A 23,612-nucleotide genomic window follows, 5' to 3' on the forward strand; every position below is an offset into this window, starting at 1 on the left:
ATAACTTGGAGCATTTTTTCATATGTTTTTTGATCATTTGAACTTATTTCTTTGAAAACTTCCTATTCAAATCCATAGATCATCTATCAAAAGGCAAATGGTTCTTCTTTGTATAAATCTAAATCAGTTATAGAGATGTATGAGTGTATGTATATATTTGAACTGACGCCTTTATTAGAGAAACTTCCAAGTTGCCTTCTTGTTTCTCTTCTAAATTTAGCTGAATTGACTGATTTTGTTTGTGCAAAAGCTTTAAAACTGTGTATCACCAAAATTGCTTATATATTCTATGATCCTCTGCATATTTTGCATGATCATGAACTTTCCCCCTATCTATCAATAAACATTTTTTTAAAAGGAAGAAAAATTTATCCATTTCTGAATTAATTAGTTTCTGTTTTCCCTGCTTTGGGAGATTACTTGTAAAATTGAATATCTTCTCCTGAGATTGAGTTATTTAAATCATCTACTTCTGAGTTTATTAATCTGGGCATTTAATATTTTTGTAAATATTCATCTATTTCATTTAGATAATCCATTTTACTAGCATATGATTGTTCAGGAAAGTGATTTTGGTTTAATTGATTTGATAGAAAGTATTTTGATTCTTGTTCATTTTTTGTCAATTCAGTTTTTATTTTCAATACTAAAAATTTGATTTTCCTCTTTTTAAACTCAAATTAGCTAATGGTTATTTATCTTTTAAATTTTTGAATTTTACTCATTATTCAAATATTATTTTCAATTTTCTCAATCTCTTCTTTTTTTTCTCCATGATTTCTATTCTGGTGCTTAACTGAGATATTATTTTTTGGTCTTCCAATTATTCTCCCAATTCATTGATCTGTTCTTACTTATTGCTATTATTATTGATGAATGTATTTAGAGATTCAAATTGTCTGCTATGGACTGCTTTGGCTAGAACCCAACGTTTTTTCTATATATACTGTTCTTGGTTTTATATTTAATAAAATTCTGTATTGTTGTTATGATTTGTTCTTTAGGATTATTTAATCTCCAATTAATTTTAAAGTGCTTGTTTAACATCCCTTCATTGAACATGATTTATCTTATGATCTATGAAAATATGATTAATATTTTTCTTTTTTGAATTTGTAAAGTTTTTGTCTTCTAACAATTTTTGTAAACATGCCTTGCACAGCTGAGAAATAAATGTTCCTTTCTACTCCCATTTGATAATAGTAAAGGTCTATCTCAAATGAAAGTGAGGAAATTATGTCACTGCTTCTCCCATCCTTTCCTCCTTGTTTAGAGACAGAAATTTATATAAATAAAAAAAGACCACAAGAGCATTCTTTAAAGAAGTGACTAGTAGAATATATTTTCATTTTGCTTTCATATTCTAAAATATCTGGGGAGTTTTTTTTATGGTTTTTGCAGTATTATTATAGTCTTTTTATTTATTTGGTTCACAGCTTTCAAATAACCCAATGATTCCTAAATTATCTCTTTAATTTCTTTTTATATCAGCTACTTTTGCCATGATATGCCTTTCATTTCCTTCTATATTTACAATCCTTTGACTTTGTTTGATATTTCTTGTTCTCGAATAAAGTCATTAACTTATATTTAGCCCATTCAAATTTTGAAGGTAAGGTTGTGTATTTGTGCCAAGTTTCCAATTTTTTTTTCAATTCTTTATTCTATAGCTCTAATTTATTTGTAATATTTTTCTAATTTTACAATTTTAAGTACTTGCTCCATTACTTTTATAATTCCAGTTACATTTGTACCCAATATATGTTCTCTTTGAAGCTTTGCTTGTGGATATTTTGGAGTAATTCTCTTCTGAGTTTCTGTCTTAGGCATTCATATCACCACAATATCTCTATATTGTGAGATTATTTTCTCCCCCCTCATTCTTTCTGTCTGTTTTCCAAATTCAGTCTTGCATTAGTGCCATGTTCTAGATATTACTGGAGAGAATTTCTAAACCATCTTCATCTCATTCTTTTGTCCTTTTGGGTCCTGCTGCTTTTTCCATGGCATTGAGTGTTTTGTTGTTTGAGGAGCCCAGAGACACTTCAGGTGAGGGATCTGAAATCTTTCAAACTAGTCTCATTTAGGGCAAAGTCTGATCAACACCATGTGAGACTCAGCTCTTAAAGTTCCTGAAATGAGTTTGGACCTGAACCACAAAATTGTGATCTTGTCCCTGAGAGGGTTAATTCCACAATGCCAGACAGCTAAGCAAATCTAAAGGTACAGAGCCACAGAACTTCAGGATCTCCTGTGGTCTGAACTCTGGGTCAAAGTTGCTCTGTTCTACACTTTGTTCTCAAGGTCAGTGACACAGATCTACATTTCTTTACCAGTTACACAGTCTTGAGTCTGTAATCATTCCTTTCCTTGAATATCAGTAGATAGCTATAGGATCTTCCTTCAGCTTATATTGGCTTTATTTTAGGACATGAACAAAATAGCTGCCATTTGGATTTCTTGCTTCCTTTACAACAATTGATCTCTCTATGCTGAAAGGATCATTTTCTTGCCTTAACACAAAGATACTGATCTTTCCTCAGTCACTGCACTGTGTGCTCTATATAGTACACTCTTGGCTACACCCCATCATCTGTGTCTGAGAAACTTTCAGTGCATTTTCCTATGTGAACTTGAGGTAGAGATACTTACTGATTTCTTTTTTTTCTTTGATTTTTAAATCAGGATTTTTCTAAATTTTTGTGGAACAGTTTGTGAGATTCAGGTTGGATGTAGAAGTAAGGTGAATTATTTTTCTTTCTCCAGTTCTATTATTTTGATTCCCTTTTCCTTCCTCTTTAAATTCCAACAATAACAGCTTTTGTGCATCAGTTTTAGGGACCTAAAGCATCTATTTATTCATCAAGTTTTCTTTATATCTTTGGCTAGATACAATTTTCAGCACTTTTTTTTATTTCTCAAAGCATTGTTTTAGTTATTTTTTATTATAGCTTTTTATTTACAAGATACATGTATTGGTAATTTTTTAGCATTGACAGTTGCAAAACCTTTGTTCCAATTTTTCCCCTCCTTCCCCCTACCCTCTCTCCAAGATGACAGGTAGAACAATACATGTTAAATATGTTAAATACAATATATGTATACATGTCCATACAGTTATTTTGCTGCACAAGAAGAATCAGAATTTGGAATAGTATACCATTAACCTGTGAAGGAAATAAAAAATGCAGGCGGACAAAAATAGAGGGATTGGGAATTCTATGATTTCACAATCATTTCCCTGAGTTCTTTCGCTGGGTGTAGCTGGTTCAGTTCATTATTGTTCTATTGGAACTGATTTGTTTCATCTCATTGTTGAAGATGGCCACGTCCATCAGAATTAATCATCATATAATATAGTTGTTGAAGTATATAATGATCTTCTGCTTCTGCTCATTTCACTCAACATCAGTTCATGTAAGCCTCTCCAGGCCTTTCTGAAATCATCCTGCTGGTCATTTCTTACAGAACAATAATATTCCATAACATTCATATACCACAATTTATTCAGTCAATTCTCCAGTTGAGGGGCATCCACTCAGTTTCCAGTTTCTGGCCACTACAAAGAGGGCTGCCACGAACATTCTTGCACATGTGGGTCCCTTTCCTTTCTTTAAGATCTCTTTGGGATATAAGCCCAGTAGTAACACTTCTGGATCAAAGGGTATACACAGTCTCAAAGCATTTTTTTTTACAAAATATCTTTTATGTAGCTTGGTAAGGTCAATAATGTTGGGTTTGGAATCAGGAAGAGCTAAGTTCACAATGTGACCCTCAATAAGTTGCTTAACCTCCATATGTTTCAAGCAACTCTTTACCATTCATCCTGGTACTTATCTACTAATTTTAGATAGTACTGAGTTGCTTTGTTACAATAAATTTTCATAGTCAGAGTTCCCACATATGAGGAAATCAGAGAATCAAGTGTCTCTCAAATAGCCTTTAGAGTCTACTATAATCTTCTAAATATTTTTACTGGCAAAAATTCATCTTAAAAGAAAACACCTGATTCTGGACACAGAAACCATTCAGCAAGAAATCTAGTGACAATGTGTATGATCAAATACAGTTGAGGTTTTCACTTTAAATAAACTATGACTATATGAAGAAAAGTAATGTAACTTTTTTCTTATTTCTTCCAAAATTCATATTTTAAACTGGTCTATAGGATAATCTCCAAAGAATATTTCTATCACTATTTAGAGATATAGAAATATTAGCTTTCTAGCAAAACTATTTTCAAGCATAGGCTATTTTGTCTATATGCATTAAAAATGAAACAAACCTCAGTGCATTATATTCAAGCCTCACATATATAAATATAGACTGTAGTTATCTCATTAGTAATCTAGCTTCAGATTTCCCTTTACTGAATTTCTCAAAGCAGTGTGCAATTTTGTTTAGCTGACTTTTAAGAAATAGAATGGTAGTCCAGGTACAATATTTCTTCAAGTGTTTATCAGTTGTTCCCTGAAGGATAGAAAGATAAGAAAGTATTTGAAGGTAGGTCTTTGAGGCTAAAGGCTAGAAAATGTATCCAAGACAAAAGACAACAAGAGGGTCCTAGACCTCTATGGAGGATACTGAAGAGAGAAGACATGTTAGTAGATTAAGGGATAGCCCTTTGTCATACATATCACAAGATAATGATTTGATAGAGATTTTCCATATAAATAAAGAATTTAGAAAGAAAATAATATTTTTTATATTTTTTAATATAATTGTTAAGATTTATATTTTAGTTTCAGTTCTGGTCATTAAAATGTGAATTGAATTCATCAGGAATCAAACTCATTTTAGATATCTTCTAATAGGCATTTGTAACTTAATCTAATATAATCTTGCCAATAATTCACTCCTATCAACCCAATCATATCTCTAAGTATGTTATTCTAGTAAAATTCTTAAATATTTATACATTCAATGTTTGAATCACTATATATAGAAAAAATTACTTTCATTTCAGAAATAACACTTATGCTTAATAGAAAATATTGCATTCAATATTAACTGGAATAATTCTGAAAAATTAAAGACAAAACTAAAAATAAATCTTCTATGTTTAAATTTAGAAAGTAAGTTGATATGTTCAAGATCTCAGCATAAGGACCAGGAGATCATTATATACTTCAACAACAATACTATATGATGACCAGTTCTGATGGACCTGGCCATCCTCAGCAAGGAGATCAACCAAATCATTTCCAATGGAGCAGTAATGAACTGAACCAGCTACACCCAGAGAAAGAACTCTAGGAGATGACTAAAACCATTACAATGAATTCCCAATCCCTATATTTCTGCCCACCTGCATTTTTGATTTCCTTCACAAGCTAATTGTACAATATTTCAGAGTCTGATTCTTTTTGTACAGCAAAATAACGGTCTGGTCATGTAGACTTATTGTGTATCTAATTTATATTTTAATATATTTAACATCTACTGGTCATCCTGCCATCTGGGGGAGGGGGTGGGGGGGGGGGAAGAGGTGAAAAATTGGAACAAGAGGTTTGGCAATTGTTAATGCTGTAAAATTACCCATGCATATATCCTGTAAATAAAAGGCTATTAAATAAATAAATTTAAAAAAAAAAAGATCTCAGCATAACATGAGCTCCTGAGCTTCAGTGAGACAGAATATGTTGAGGCTTTGTACATCCATCATTTTATGGTTTAGGATCCAAGAACTTACCCTAATAATGGGATATCTTTGGGAACTGTTAAAATCCATGCTTTATTGGAATTATGTTTTGCAATTGGTATTAAGTATGAGTTCAGTCCCACCCAAGAGATCACTAAATCATATCTCTTATAATCACTAAATCATATCCCTTATACTCCCTTGCTTCTCAGCATTTGTAATGACAAATCATGGAAGCTAACACTACTAATAGCCCTAATTGCAATTATTCAGTAATCACAGGATCTTGAAGGGGAAATGGTCCAGTCTAATTTTTTCTCCATCCTATGATTTTACCTCCTGCTCTTATTCTTATGATTCATTATTAATTGTCTGATATGAAACCTGAAACTATATTATTATAAAGCAACGATCATCATAACCATTTGATACTGGCTAAGTAGTCGATCAGTGGAATAAGGACAAAAAAGTCAATGACTATAGTAATCTAGTGTTTAACCAACACAAAGACCCTAGCTTATGGGGTAAGAATGCCCTATTTGACAAAAACTGCTGGGAAAATTGGAAATTAGTATGGCTCCCATACCCTATGAACACACACTCACACACACACATGCATCTAGCCAGCAAGAAGTTTCAGTCTACTCCTTCCTATATATTACCACATCTAGAATCTTGTCACTTCAATGTTATCCTCCATCCTTTCTCCAGAAGTTCAGTACCTGATGCCTAGTCTTCCTCTCTATTTCAACAAGAAATATTTGGCTTCCCATTTCATTACACTCTCTACTTCCATTATCTGTAGTTCTCTAAAAGACAGAGTGTGTGAAATTGAGTTTCAGTGTATGTAGAGGGAAACATGCTTTATGATTAGCTGAAGCAGTTCTGAACTATATGCGTGGAAAAATCTCAGAAGAAAAAAAGCAAAGATTGGGGGAGACAGGATTAAGAGAGAAGACATCAATTTTTGAGTGTCTAATGGGAATCCCTGGAGCTGAAGACATGTGGAGGAAACTGAAACCCATATTCCTTAACTCTTACTCTCTGAAACTCAGACTGCTCAAAATGGATTTCCCCAGTAAGACTGCTCTCTAATTGGTTGACCTGAGATTTTATATTACTATGGAGTTAAAGGTTTCAATGATTTATTTGTATCCTATCATCTATCCTAATTTGTAAAACTTTCCAAATTTCTGGTTTATTTTGTTTGATATTCATGATTGTCTTTTGTGTAACTATTGTTGAGTGAGAGAAAGCTAAGTTAAATGTAAACAAAGTTATTTGTCCCTTGGGAGTGACCAAGGCTTGTTTCTTTTATCCTAAATCTTTAAAGAGAACATCTAGATTACAACTATCCTACGTGTAGAAGACAGAAATAATTGTAGCTCTACTGAGCTTAAATATTCTTTGAATGATCCCTCAATAATAGTTGTCCCTGGTCCTGGTCTTCCCTTTCCTTCCTTTTCCCTTTCTTTTCCTTTTTTCCCCCTTCCCGTACCCCCTACCTTACCTTCCATTCCCTTCTAGGGATTTGGTGATATAGCCATTGTCTTCCTCCTACTCTTCATAAAGGCAAAAGTAGACTTTCCCAGATCCTAGATTATTGCTAAATGTGTGTGTGTGTGTAAGAGAGAGAGAGAGAGAGAGAGAGAGAGAGAGAAAGAGAGAGAGAGAGAGAGAGAGAGAGAGAGAGAGAAAGTGTGTGTCCCACATGTGAGATAGCAGTTCAATTTTATACATTTTTACTCCACCTTGCACTTACAGGATTGGTCACAATTTAGAGCCAATCTTCCCCAATTTCTATGTTATCTCAGTGATTCTGAATTTTAAAATTCTTCTCTTTGACCATTTCTTGCCATGCTATCTTTCTTTTTTTCTTTTTCCTCCTTTAAATGTATTTCTCATCCTCAATGTGACCTCCAATTCTTTTATCCTCCCCTATTCTTCCAGACTATCATATCATTCCTACTCTTAACTAATTAAGAGGTTTTTTTTTCTTGAGACTGTAGATAACAAGTTCAGATAAATACTTTTCTTTACCCCTCAAATCAAATGCCCTTCCAACCCAACCACATATGCCTTTTTAACCTTTAATGCCAAAATTCTCTCAAATCCCATTTATTCTCCTATTCTCATGAAACTAGAGGAAAGTTAAACAATCTGCCCATTGACATTTCCATGTTTTTATTTAAGTTCATCATGGCTAGCCCTGTTGCAAGGAAATCCTTTTATTTTTATTTCAGCACTAGTTCTCCTTCATTCTCAAATGCTCTAATCACAGAAATCATCCTCTTTTTTTATTTCATCACCTGTCTATTGTACATCCTTTTCCATTACTATCCTCTCATATTTGTCATCACAAGAAATCAATCTCTTATTCTTCATTCTTTCTGAGTCAAACTTCTTAGACAATTTGCTCCTGTAACTTATTTCTCTACATTATTTGTCATCCAAAAAACAATCTTTATTCTCTATTCTATTCTGCAAACTCCTAAAGAGATTTTCTCTAGAATTATGATACTTCCATTTTACACTGTACACCCTTGATTCTGTACTTCTCTTCCTTCAGATCTGGGTTCTGACTTGTCATTCTCCACTTTCTACTCTACCGACAAGTGCTTTTCACTGCTAACTTAAATGAATGTTCAGTTAGACTCATTTTACTGTACCACCCTCTGATTTGTATTCTCTTCTTCCTTGCAGATTCATAAATCCATAGTCATTAATCATCTTACCTTTCGATTCTACTGACAAGTTGCTTATCATCTACCTAAGTGAATGTATCCAGTTAGATTCATTCTTTGCCCACTTCTCTTTTTACTTTACCTTCTCCTCTTTGATGATTCACATCCACAGTATACCAGCCTCTAAGTCAATACATTCAAAATTAAAATAATCATCTATTCAGGATGGCATCATCGATCACAAGACTCATATACAGAACTATCGTTTGTCCATCACTATTAACACTGAGTCACAGACTCGTATTTTAACTCTAAAGATCTACCTCCTCTTTTTCATATGCTGTATCATTTCTACTTGACCATTGTAATAGATCAAGCTAGCTCTCCCCACCAGTCATTCCTCTCAGCCATCCTGTACAAAACTGCAATGCACATTCCGACAAACAAAATTAATCATCTCTATTTCCAAGATGGCACTATCATCCTCCAAGTCACCAAGACTCATAACAAAACTATTCGTTTTCCATCACTACTAACACTGAGTCAGCCAGACTTCTGTGATTTTAACTCCTAAACATCTACCTCCTCTTTTTCATATAGCTGGTACTCTCTCACTTTATCTGTTCTTACCTGGACCATTGTAATAGACTACAAGTTAGTCTCCCCATTTACAGTCATTCCCTTCTCCAATTCATCCTGTACTAAAACTGATATATGACAATATTACTCCTTGACAAAAAAAAAAAGACTTTGGGAACTATTTATGACCTCTAAGATGAAATATAAATTTATTTTTGTGTTTAAAGGCCTTCAAAATTTTCTCCAGCTACTTTTCAAGTCACATGATGTTACTACATCATGTTACCTTGCACATTCTGAGCCATAGTCACATTGTTCTATTACCATTCCCTAAAGTCAGTATTAAAGTTCTGACCTTCTGTGTATTTGCATAAATTGTACCCTCTGCCTTCAATACACTCCCTCTTCCTTTCACCTCTTGGAAACATTATCTTCCTTCAAAGTTCTTTCTGGGCCTAAAAAGCCTTCCCTCATTTTCCCATGATGATGATGAGAGCATGATAATGCTCTCTTTTTCTTCATATTATATAGTATTTATGTATTTGTATGCATGTTGTATTTACCTAATAGAATGCAAACTCCTTGAAAGCAGAAGGTGTTTCATTTTTAATCTTTGTATACCAAAGACATAGCACAGTGCCTTCAATATATACTGGGAGCTTAATGAATGTCTACTGAATGGAATAACACATAATTGGATTTTTAAGGTTAGATTTCTTAATGAAATTAAAACATTAAGATTTATTCCTGAAAGACATGGGGGATTCTGTAGTCTTATCTATGAACAATTAAAAGCTACGGAAAAATTAAGAGTTCATTCATCTAAGCCTTTGAAGAATTAATCTTTTTTTATCTTAAGAATAATGACATAAAAACCACATTTTTCTTTCTTTTTATTTCAGAATATAATCCTATGATGGTTAATGTCCCTGTCTGAAATCTCCTATGGTGAGATGTACTCAGTCCCACTATTTTTATTTCCATGCACTAATAGAAGACAAATACTGTAGCAGCATTTCACTCCTCTCCTACCATAGCAAACAGTGAAAGTAAATTCATATTTTGAGTGAATAATGATGTCCCTAACCTCATTTTAATTTCAATAATTGAATGGGAGACAGGGAGGCCCTATTGAAAGGCCTTTATGTTGGTCAAACACTAATGAGAAAATCTTTTTTGAATCTGTGAGTCACTTGGTGTCATGGTAACAAAATATTATCGAAACCTGATTAGTATGCCCAGCAGATAGATAAGTGATAGCCTGCACTTCTAATTGTATTTTCTCTGTTTTCAGAGATGAATTTTATGTTGGTAAGAGGTGAGAGGCTGACAGTGTTCTGTTTATTCATATATCAGATATGGAATGTACTACATGCTCATAAATCCAATTCTAGTGAAGGCCTTAATACTGAAAATAAATAATACTTCCAGAGGATTAAAGAAAATAAAGTGGTCAAAATTATCCTTTGAACTCCAGTCTCTCAAACAATTTATTTTCATCTTAAAATCTAATTTGACATTCAGATCCAGTACAATTTAGTATCTTTGTATTATGAGGGCAAGAAGGAAAAAGAATCAGTGGGGGTACCCAAAACATCAATAAAAATAAAAGGGCTTCACAGACATGTAAAAGAAAATTCAGTGGAATAGTAGAACATTTCCTGCTCAGTTAAATGTGATGAATGCATTGTAGTAATCTTACAGGACACTCCATCTCCTGCTTCCCTACTTTTTCTGGCTGTCCCTCATACTGTAATATGCTCCCTCCTTATTTTCATCTTATAAAATCCCTTTCTTCCTTCAAGATGGAGCTTAAGAAATACCTTTCCATGAAGCCTTTCTGATTTACCTGATAGCAAGTGCCCTTCCTTCCTATCTTACATTTATTTGTGTTTATTCTGTACGTAATTGCATATGCTCATATTGTCTCCCCAATGGGTAAACTCCTCGCGAGTATGAATTCTTTTATTCACTTATTGTATTTGTATTCCCAATGACTATCACAATACCTGGCACATAGTAGGTGCTTTTTAAAAAATCTAATTGCCCACATAAAAAAGATTTAGAATATAGTAAGTGGAAAACATTTGGATGTGATTCAACTGATTATTGAGATTAAAATTATACTAAATCCAGTACTAGGATTTTTATGTTAGGGAATGGGGCAATGCCAAAAATAATAGATGCCAATTTCAACACTATATGGTTGGTTAATTGATATAAATACATATAAGAGGAATAGGAAAAAAAATTAGTTGTACAATACATAAGAAGAGCAAAGATAATTATATTGATATCCCAAAGATCAAAATTATAATGGGTGCTGCTTTTTTAGGTTAAAAGAATAGCAAAATAATGTCAGATAGAAGCAATTATTCTAAAATATAAAGCTAAAATGGTTTTATAAATACTAGCTTCCCCTGATCTGTTCTGTATCAAAGAAACCAATATTGAACAACATCCTCTTTTAATTAGATTATGCAAAAACTTTAGAGACAAAATATTCTTAATCTGCCCATTTGGGGGTAGTGATATTAGGATTTTTGCTTCCAAGAAAGCTGTTCTAGAAGTCACAACAAGTTGGATGGTAATCTAAAAGGTTTTGGTACAAACAATGCTACAAATTTATAAAATCCACATTTGAGATTAACTTAATTCTGAGACAAAGTTTGATAAATGAAGCAGAAGAATAATGATGAAAGAAAGCCAGAACTGGGTGACAGTTGGCTATGGGATATACTCTTGTAGGTTTTGCTGCTAAAGAGGTAAGGTATAAGTAAGATACCTGATTAAATTATTTCTGGGGTTGGAATCTCATTGCTATTTACTATTTGGCTCTTTGGTAGTTAAGTCATGGATCTATTCTTTCTTTTAGTTTTATGTCTTAAAATGAAATGAATCATCAATATTAGAGGATTCATATATGAAACATTTCTTACTGATGTGCTTTATTCTTTTTAGTATTCACTCAATTTACACAATCTTCACTACTTCTGTATTTTGAAGAAAACATAATTCTAAAAATAAAATGTGAGATTAGCACAAGGAATGCAAAACTTGGTATATATTATTGACTAAAAACCCATACAGCCTTTTCATGGTTTATGAGCGCAAGGAGAATTAATAATGCTTGTCCTGAAAAGCTTATTACTCTTTGGTAGATGCATCAGCATGTGGACTAAGTTTCAGATGTACCAAATACCAAAAGCAATCAATCTAAAGTCAACATAATGAAAGCCCGAGGAACATTTATCTACATGTTTAGAAATTCAGTGGAGGATATGAGATTGCAGAGAGAAAGAGAGTCATCAAATCAGGGAGAGTCAGGGAGAAGAGCAAACAAACACATTCCCAATAGGGATTAGCACTGGTTCAGGAGGATGTTTAAACTAACCTTGGATGGAAACAGCAGCCAGAAAGCCAATCAGTGTGACCACAACCTGTCAGGATTACATTGCCATTAGGGATGCCCACCATCTTCCAGTGGTGATCTTCACTCCCGGAAACTAAGATGTCTTTTCGAGGGTGTATGGCAACACTGCAGAGGAAGAAGAGAAAAGGAAAATTAATGAAACATCCATGGGACCCAAAGCAATAATGGCAGGGAGACAGAGGCATGGGCTGTACTCTCAGCTCTGCTGCAAATTAGCCATGTGATCTTGACTAAGTCCCAATCTCAAGGCCTCAGATATAGGACTTGGGAATTGGGGTAGGTGAGGTCACAATGTCCTTCCAGCTATAAAAGCCTATGATTTGACTAAATCGGAAAAGAAAATACCTTGTGATTGATTTGGAGCTAGAAAGTCCCTTGGAAATCATTTAATACAAGCCTTTTTGTTTTCCAGAAGAAACTGAGACTTTTGGAGTCCAGTGAAGTCTCAGAAATAATTAATATGATTAAGAAATACCTTTTACTTCTATATGCATTCAACAATTTTTGTTTGGGGCTGGTTGAAATGGCATTCATATTCTTTGATATTGTAGGAAAGTTCCTTGGAAATCATAATAAACCTTCAAATAAGATATCATTCACAAAAAAACATGGATTATAGTTGTTACCATAGCTCTATAATAAATACATCTTTAATTACATGTCCCAGTGTTCCAATAAAGTAAAGTTTGCCCCACTCATTACTAATGCACCACTTAAACTTCCCTTCATTAATGCATAGCATATATATTGCTATACAGGATGCAAGGTTCAGAAGGCAATCTCCACCCTCTACAGAAAAAGAAGGAAATTAGAAAGAAGCATGTCAAATAATTAACATATTAACAACTACTACCAGGATGAGGTCAGGATCATCATCACTTTTTCAGTATTGGAGCAAACACTTTCTAAAATGAGGAGCATCCAAGGTTAATATAAGCATGGGGTGGAAAATTTTTGTTTTGTTTTTTGTTTTAAATTACTAAAGCAAAGGTGAAAAAAACCTAAGTTCCAATTTTCACTCAGCCATTAATTAGCAGCATGACAAACTTGAGTTTTTGTTGTTGTTTTTTTTCCATACATGCATTGAGAAGATTAGGTTCTTTGAATTCTAAGTTTCCTTCCAGTTCTAATAGTTCATAATTCATCCAAGCTTTCATCTTTGCAAAATTCTTCATTTTTAAAAAAATTCTGAGGTTCTTGCAGTAATGGGATTCTTCCTCTCCCAAACAAACAAACAAACAAAAAAGAACCTCTACCTCTTAAGCACCCCTAACTTGAATCTGGAAATAAGGCCTTCCATTTCTTCAGGGCAGAGAGGAAAAGAGCCATAAGAAGAGAAGAATGGGAGATTGCAGCTCAGTTCTGCCATCGCAAATAAATTCAGATCTTCTGTGGCAACCCCACAATATAACTTTTCTACTGGCTGAACTACCCATGAAAATAACTGAACTATACCACAGGGATAAAACTGTCATGTTTGGTAAATGCCAAGTCATCCAACTTGTTCTAGCTACCTAACCATGTTTCCATTCTATACAGCCACCCCCCATGGGAATCTGCCCATCTACCCAGCATCTAGTAAATAGTAGACACTTTAGTGCATCTTCCTCTCACTGAATCTATAATGGAAAATATAATTATGAAATCAGGATTTGTTTCTCAAGAGACAAGCAAAGGAGCTCTGAAGGTCCAAAGTAAGGTTTGGAAGAATAAGCCTCAGGACCATAAATTTATTAAGTTCAGTGGCCTCTCCTAATATTGCAAGTAAGATAAATTTAGAGCTAGACAGGACTTAGAAAGCTAAGAAATCCAAATCCCTTATTTTACTCAAGAGTAAGTTAAAGGACTTTAAGACAGTGTTTGATTTAAATTCAGGGCTTCCTGACTCTTCCATTCACCATGTATTGCATTTTATTCTTTACTCTAAATAGCATGAATATCATATGTCCTTTAATACTCCTCATACTACCTAATTTCTCTTGCTTCTCACTTCCCAAGACAATATTTCCTACAATTATTCAATTGCAGTTTTTGTTATATTTCTCTTTTCTCAATTTTGGACTTTTTATATCATTTTTCCCCTGTGCTTTGAAAGCTACTTACTAAGTTATAATACACACAATTCTGCCAATTATGCTATATTGATAACCGATCTTTATAGAATGATTTAAAATTTGCCAAGTACTAGATAGAGGCATAGAGATATGGATATGAATAGTGAAAGAGAAAGAAATAGAGATAAGACAGATATAGATACAGATATAAATATAGAGATAGATACACAAGATAGAGATGGATTGAGAAAACTGTTCATAAAGTATATGTGAGAAAATCATAATGGTGTTGTCTTAGCCAGGAAGTACCTGTTATATATGTGAAAAGGTCATGGACAAAATATAAAAAAAGATTTTTGCAATGTGCTTTTAAGGAGAATGACTTTTAATAGCTCAAAGGGAGGTGGGAGGGGAAGTGAGGGCAAAATATAGAAAGTGTGGGAGGAGTTTGGGAGGAGCTAGGGAGGAACTCGGAAGGAACAAAGACAAACTGACATGTACTCTATCTAAGAAGTTGCATGCTGAGTGAGAAAATGTGTAATGAGATGGTTGAGACTGTCTTAAATATGTCAACAAGACAGTCTGGGAAAACTAATTGCTTTTTGCATGTGATCATGGTTGATAAGAAGAACAGGATGGGCTCCTTTTAGCATTTCCTGAGGAGAGGAACAGAATAAACTGGTTTAGAATTCATATCAATATGGATAAAAATAAAAATGCAGATACTGACTGATATATAACTATATATACAAATATAGATATAGGTAGAGATAGAGATAGATATGTAGTGACATAGATATTGATATAGGTATAGAGATATAGATAGCTATGGACATAGATAGAAATAGAGGTAGAGAGCATCTCTGTAGAGCCTAATAGAAACCTTGTGAAGTGAATATTTCAAGTATTACTTCGAGCATTTTAAGAGAAGAAACAGACTCAGGTTAAAAAAAATATGAGTGTCTTGCCCAGGTTCACAGAGCCAATGTCACTTCCTGACTGCAATAGTCTGTTATCATGATATTTTTGCTTTTTCTGTTCCACAATAGAAAAAGTCTAGAGTGAATTATTCATATTCCAAAGTCTAGTAATGCTGCTTTGTGACTTTTAGGAGACATATTCAAAAGTGGAATTTATTGCAGCTGAAACCGAGTGCATTTATAGAACTTAATTAGAAGAAAAATATGATAGGTAAAACATATCAGATTGAAATGAATTCCTTATTCAAACACATATAATAAGGCCAACAAAATCCTTGCTGCTAATGAGTGTGATATATGTTGCTTTGCAATGTTTTTGGCAGACAGATACACACTTGACTAGATGATAAATTAGCCCCTTTATTGAAGGCAACAAAAATCATTGGTGGTTTTAAGAAGACTGAGAGAGAAGTTTTTAAAATGTCATTATTTGTTAAGAAACATATATAAACACAAGTTTGGAAGATTCTTTCCAAAATCTCTTCATGTAATTAAACTTAAAAATCTCTTAACTCCTAAAATTAATTTCTCTTGAATCTCACTTTCCAATATAATATTTTCTGCAAGTATTCAATTATTAATTTTTTGTTATCTTCCTCTATTCCTAATTTTGGACTTTTCATGTTCATTTCCCCTATGCTTCAAATGCTAGTCACCAACTTAGAACACACAGAATTTGTCCAAGAATCTAACATAAAGCTAACAACCCCTGCCTTCAAGGGACTTACATTCTACTGGGGTGATGCAACATGTATTCAAAAAAAGTAAACAAAAGGTTATTTGAAGAAGGGAAGAATATTAATATGTTTACAACCCAGGGAAGAAATCACAGTATATGAAATTTAAATGAAACTAATAGAAAAGAAGTTTTTTATAACCATAGTTTTAGAGAAATATCTTCCTGCTAGAAAGCACAAATAGTGGTTATGATTATCTACCTGCACACAAATACTTGGTGAGCCATTGTCTAGCAAGCAGTACTAACATTGCTGAGTACCTTCCACATTCATAATTCTATTCTTGCTGATATTGAGGCACAAGAAATGGAGAATATATTTCCCTCCTTTAAGAAATGTATAGTCAACACACCAATAAATTCCCAAGAAATTATTTTACAGATCTAGAAAAAAATACTAACAAAGTTCATCTGCAAGAACAAAAGGTTAAGAATTTCAAGGGAATTAATGAAAAAAAAATTCTGATGAAGGTGGCCTAGTTGTGCCAGACCTAAAACTATATATAAAGCAGAAAGTCATCAAAACCATTTGGCACTGGCTAAGAAATAGAGTAGTTGATCAGTGAAATAGGTTAGGATCACAGGACAAAACAGTCAGTAATATAGCAATCTAGTGTTTGACAAATCCAAAGATCCCATCTTTTGGGATAAGAATGCACTCTATGACAAAACCTGCTGAGAAAATTGGAAACTATATGGAAGAAATTAGGGCTCAACCCACACCTAAGACTAGATACCAAGATAAGATCTAAATAGATTCATGATTTAGACATAAAGAGTGGTATTATAAGCAAATTAGAGGAACATAGGATAGTTTACTTCTCAGATCTGTGGAGAAGGAAGGAATTTGTGTCCAAAGAAGAAAGATAGATAATTTTGATTAAACTAAAAAGTTTTTGTACAAAAAAAGTTTAGTACAAACAAAACTAATGCAGACAAGATCAAAATGGAAACAATAAATTGGAAAATCATTTTTACATCTAAGGGTTCTAATAAAGGCCTCATTTCTAAAATATATAGAGAATTGACTCAAATTTATAAGATTCCAAGCCATTCTCCAATTGATAAATGGTCAAAAGCTATGAACAGACAATTTTCAGATGAAGAAATTAAAACTCTTTCTAATCATATGAAAAGGTGCTCCAAATCACAATCAGATAAATGCAAATTAAGACAACTTCTACACACTCTCAGATTGGCTAAGATGACAGGAAAAAGATAATGATGAATGTGGGAGGAGATGTGGGAAAACTGGGACACTGATACACTGTTGGTGGAAATGTGAACGGATCCAACCATTCTGGAGAATAAGTTGGAACTGTACTCAAAAAATTATCAAACTGTGAATACTCTTTGATCTAGTAGTATTATATAAGCTGGGCTTATATCCCAAGAGATCTTAAAGGAGGGAAAGGGACCTGTATGTGCCAAAATGTTTGTGGCAACCCTGTTTGGAGTGGCCAGAAAATGGAAAATGAGTGGATGCCCATCAATTGGAGAATGGCTGAATAAATTGTGGTATATGAATGTTATGGAATATTATTGTTTTATAAGAAATGACCAGCAGGATGATTTCAGAGAGGCCTGGAGAGGCTTACATGAACTGATGCTAAGTGAAATGAGCAGAAGTAGGCAATCATTATACAGGGCTACAACAGATGCTCTTTCCAACAATGATATGATTGAGGCCAGTTCCAATAATCTTGTGATGGAGAGAGCCATCTACACACAGAGAGAGATGACCATGGGAACAGAGTGCGGATCACAACATAGCATTTTCACTCTTTTTGTTGTTGTTTACTTGCATTTTGTTTTCTTTTTCAGTTACTTTCTTTTTTGATCTGATGTCTCTTGTGTAGCAAGAGAATCACATAAATATCTATACATTTATTGAATTTAACATATATTTTAACATGTTTAACATATATTGAATTGCTTGCCATCTAGGGGAGGAAATGGGGGAAAGGAGGAGAAAATCTGAAACACAAGGCTATGAAAGGGTTAATGTTATCAAATTACCCATGCATATATTTTGGAAATAAAAGCTTTATTTTAAAAAATAAATGTATAATCTAGGAGATAGCTACATGGCACAGTGGATAGAGGGCCAGCCCTGGTCAGAAGGACCTGAGTTCAAATCTGGCCTCAGATACTTAACACTTCCTAGCTGTGTGATCCTGGGTAAGTCACTTAAGCCCAATTGCCTCAGCAAAAAAGAAAAAAGAAAAAAAGAAAGAAATGTATAATCTAGAAGCACAAATAAAGACATACATAAATGAAGCAATTTGAGAATACCCAATCCCATAAATAAACAATATGCTTAAAGAACACAGATTGAAGGAGTTATGAGAATAGGGTAGAATCAAATGGAGAAAGGTCCCTGGGACCAATGAGTTATGAATCAGTTGTAGGAAGGTATAATGCATAGGACAGTACAGAAATGACAGATGGTTAATCCTACTTCTGACACTCATTGTTTGTATGATCATAGGCAAGTAAATTCTTACTGAGATTCAGTTCCCTTATCTGTAAAATGAGAACCAAATGGCCCCTAAAGTCAATTCCAGATCTAAATCTATTATCTAACAAATAAAAGTATAAATTAGGGTTCATAAACTTTTTGTAAAAAGTACTTTTGTCATCATTTCAATAAAACTGATTTCTTTGTCCCATGCCTTTTACTTTATATATTTAAAAACAATCTGAGAAAAGGTTCATAGATCATACCAGGCTGCTAAAAGGATCCATAACATAAATTGTAAAGAACATACTGGTAGAAAAAAGGTTAAGTATAACAAGTAATAGAAGGATGACATCAAATGCATTCATTTGATTGGATCCATATAGAAGAAAAGAGGTTGGAGACAAGAGCAGTTATCTTTCAAGGTACTTATCAATATATCTAAAGTGGTATATAGGTTGATTATGAAATGTATTTTAGTTCAAATCTTCATTCTGAAAGTTTACCTAGTGAATCTCAAGATGTATAAGGCTACTAGTTTTGGGGAAATGAAACCATAATTTTTGCTATCTAAAACAGATTTTACTAAAAATGATCATACAAAAACAATCTTAGAAACATAAACTGTAAACCATGAAGTTAAGCACTTTGGCTTGGATCCTCTAGCACCTAAGACAGTATTTTACAAATAGCAAAACTTTGTAAAGTCTGAATGACAGAATGACTGAATGAATGAATGAGTGAATGTCAGAAAGGTTACAATCCATTATTAAAGTAAAGTAAATTTGTGGTAATTGAGAATTTAGTAACTCAGCTCTGTCAGAAATCTGTGAAACTATTACTGAGAATAAAAGACCTCATATTCAAAAGAATCAGTGCCTCTCTGTTACTGATGAAGATGGTGGTGATGTATTTTCTCCCACTAAAAAATAAGGGTGTTTCTACTTATTGCCTCCCTCTATTACTTTAGTAGATATGAAGCTCTGCTCAACTTCAGATCAAAGAAAGGCAATCAGGAAATATTAAGAGATGAATATCAGAGCACTTCACAGTTCATTAGAAAACTATAAAAACAATTACTGGATCTTTAGGGACATTTAAGAAGGAGCTGCAATACAGATAGAAGAGATGAACTAAAGATTCTCCTGATCATTCACCCTCACTCTGCTTTCAACACTTAATCAAACTACTAAGAAAATCAGTATGGAGCAGTGGAATGGATTCTAAATTTGGAGTCAGTATACCAACGTTTCAATTCTATTGGTATTATTTATCAATTGTATGATTTTGAGCAAGTTTGCTCTCTTTATGCGACCAAAAAGTTCCTTATTTGTAAAATAGAGGGAATAGATGATGGAATCTCTAAGGTAATTTCCAGATCTCAATCTAAGATATCAGCATCATTAAACATTTCTGAAAAATTTTCTTACTTTAATGCTATATCAGATATTATACAAAAATGGGTTAAATTAAATCTCTCTGCATTGGTAATTTTGTCAACTGAAAACTACAGCAGAGTAAGATTCTGCAAATAGACAAATAAACAAAAAAGAAAAAAAAAAGACTAACATGGGAAGGGCTTTCTTGTGTCTTTCTGGAGGACCAATGATCCTTCAGAATGTCTAAAGGTTGCTCTGATAGTAATCTCAAGTTTGATTCCCCTCTGAATGAAACTGATGGGCTATTTAAATGCTTTATATGTTTCTATAACTATTTATGGGATCTTGTGAACCTTCTGCACCTTCTATAATTTCTGTAGAATTAATTAAAGACTTCTATCCGTCATGATTGACGGAAGGTGTGACTCTGGTGACTATATTTGGTGAAATTTACTTGTGAATCAAGTGTTAGATATACTTAAAAAATTTCCCTGGATTGGTAGAGGTACTATGACAAAAGAAAGAAAATAAGCTTTGGGTTTTAGCCCTCAATATCTATGTAAAGTCAGTGGTTAATGCCTCTCTTTAGCATTTAAAAGTTTTTTACCATCTGGCTCTAGTCTATCTTTCCAGATTGACTATACAATGCTCCCTAAACACACTTTACATTCCAGCCAAACTCATCTCCTTGCTATTCCCCACATATGACATTATACCTCCTGTTGTACAAGCTGTCTCCCATGCCTGGAGAGCTCACTGTTCTCACCGTTCATTGAAATCCCTCCTTTCAGGGTGCTGCTCAATTACTATCTTCTATTTACCTTTCCTAATTCTCTTATTATATTATGTTATATTATATTATATTATATATTATTCCTTATCCTCTCTCCACAAATTGATTTTTATATTTTGTATTTATCTTTGTTTCTATATCTGTCTTTTATTTTGTTCTTCTCCTACCCCTACATCCTCCATATATTACAAGTCCCATTGGTGGAGAAACTCTCTTGTTTTTTGTGTACATAATTTGAGTGCTTAGCATAGAACTTTGCACATAGCATTTACTTAATAAATAATTATTGGATTGAATAAAATACAACAATATAAATATCTAAAAGATGTTTATACTTGGTAATTTTATATAATTAAGCTACTTTTATATGAGTATTTTGTGAACATTTATAATTTAGACAGAAAAATTTATACTTGACACAATCTTTTTCATATTTTCATATATTTAGAACTTGAAGGGATCCCAAGATAATCTCATTTAATCCTTTCACTTTCTAGAAAAGATACTGAATTAAATAACTTGCTTATAGTTACACATATCAAAGATGCAGGATTTGAACCCAAGTTCTCTGGATCCAAACTTAATGTTTTCTATTTTTTGGTGAGGAATTCAATAAAAATTTCAATTCACATTTTTCTTTTCTTTTTCCTTCATGAAGTTGTTAGGAAAGAGGGCCAAGCCCTGTTCTTCCTCCTGCCTCATCTCTTATGTAATAGGGATAATCCTCATAAATTGATTCCATTTTTGCACTATCTGAAAGTTTTTTTTTTTTAATACAGTACCTTACATGTTACCAAGTACTCCAAATAGTGTGTGCCCTTCACTAATGGACAAACATTACTCATATTATTCACCATTACATCATTCAAAACACCCTGCCTACATTGCAGGGTTGTAAGGGCACTGCATGTTGACATATTCTAAAAACTATAAGTTATTGAGGTTATATTTTACTTAAGTGCCATGGTGCATCCATGATTGCACTGGCGTAAGTTCTGCTACCAAAGACAACCACAACCATCCCACTACCTCTTTGCTTTTGCTTCATGTGCAATTCTTGCCTGTTTCTCCTGGAAAAGTTTCCATAAAATATTTGTTCACTATGTTGGAGAGTTTTTTTCCCTGTTCTTTTAGGACCTTGGGGCATCAAATATAGGTCAACTATTTTACAAAATAACTTTATGACACAGTGAAAGAACACATGACTTCAAGTCAGAAAGACCTGAATTCAAATCCCTCTTCTTACAACTAGCTGAATGACTAAGGAAATTACTTAACCTTTCTAAACCTCAGATTTCTTATCCAAAAATTTATTGTCATTATTTGATTATTTTTATTTGTGTGCAACTCTTCAACATCCCATTTTGGGTTTTTTTGGGAAATAGATTGAAGCGGTTTGACATTTCCTTCTCCGGCTCATTGTAGAGATAAGAAAACTGAGGTGAAGTGACTTGCCCAAGGACACACAGCTAGGATGTGTCTGAGGCCAAATTTGAACTCAGAAATGTATGTTTTCCTGACTTTAAACCTTTGTGCTCTATGCACTTCACCATGAGAATAATAAAAGGATTAATACACAAGGTTATAGTGAGGATTAAGTAGCATCACAATACTCTTCTATGATTTTCCAGTTTCTGATTTCCTCTGTACTATTCTCCCTATCCTATAGTTCTCTTTATGGCTTGTAGATAAACTCAAGTACTGCGCCTTCCCTTTTTTTCTTTCATTTAAAAGAAATGATCATATTATAAGACTTCATGTATTTTCTTTTTAACCAGCACTCATTAGTTACATCTTGTCCTTGGTCAAGAGCATTTATTTTAAATAATATTCCAGAAATTCATAGCCTATGCTGTCTTATTAACTAGCTGTTTGTTTCCTAAATTTGCATGGAAGGAGTCCATATTTACAATACTGTTGTATTAAAATGTCTTTTGGTTTTAAACTAATGTCACCTCTGATTGGATGGTAAAAATAAACTTTGGTGGGGGATTCTTGAAATATGGATTTGATTCAGTGATGATCCATAAAATTCCTTGGGTAGGGTTTTTTTTTTTTAATCAATGTATAAAAGGAGTTGATCCAGGGACTTGACTTAACTTTAAAAAGGTAATGATTTTAGAGATCAGGAAACATGCCACAAGACATGGGACGAATTTTTGTCCCATTTTTAAGGGATGATAGATAGTAAGATATACAAACTAGTCACAAAAATCTGGAATAGCTTTATCAAGTTAATTTCAGGTTAGCCTTATTTCCTTTGCTGACACTGTTGCTAGCCTGATACAAATAAGGGTATTCATGTAGCTATAATTCACCTAGATTTTACAATGGAATCTTATAATGTTTCTCATTTTATTCTGTAGAAATGATTGACAATTTTTACAGTATACAAGACTTTAGAAGAAAATGAAGTAGTCATTAGTCTTAAGTCATTAAGAGTTAATCATTAACTATGCACTATCAATTTAGAAATAATTCATTTGTGGATTCTCCCAGGAAGCTGCACTTGCCCTTAAAACATTTATTATTAGACAGTGGAGCTAGCAAGTTAGAAGACAGGCCAGGACCCAGCTGAACCACCCAAATATTCCCCGAAAAAAAAAGAAAAAGAAAAACTTTAACATCTCAAATCAAATTTTGGAGTGGAAAAGTCAACAAAAGTTCACAGAGGCACTTTTCCACTCTAAGAGAACTCAAAAGTTAGGCATGGGAGATCTGTAACAATTTAATATTACAAATTTTCCTGAAGAGAAGACCAGAACAAAAATAAATAAGTTTAACAAACAGCAGACTCAATAAATGGGGCATAAAAAAGTAAATATGAAAGAATAATCAAAGGGCAGCTATGTGGGTAGTGGATAAAACATTG

The 23,612-nt window shown here is 33.4% G+C and overlaps 1 protein-coding gene across 4 annotated transcripts in view; it reads right to left on the reverse strand.

Moving 5' to 3' along the window:
* SPAG16 (sperm associated antigen 16) overlaps positions 1-23,612 on the reverse strand; it is a 1,146,423-nt gene that overhangs the window by 614,185 nt on the left and 508,626 nt on the right. For all 4 annotated transcript variants that reach the window (XM_031958103.1, XM_031958102.1, XM_031958104.1 and 1 more), the window contains exon 11: positions 12,299-12,442. In XM_031958103.1, coding sequence (XP_031813963.1) covers positions 12,299-12,442 — 144 coding nt within the window. The remainder of the gene's footprint in view (positions 1-12,298; positions 12,443-23,612) is intronic.

This window comes from Sarcophilus harrisii, chromosome 3 (genome assembly GCF_902635505.1).
Source record: "Sarcophilus harrisii chromosome 3, mSarHar1.11, whole genome shotgun sequence".
Classification (NCBI taxonomy): Eukaryota; Metazoa; Chordata; class Mammalia; order Dasyuromorphia; family Dasyuridae; genus Sarcophilus; species Sarcophilus harrisii.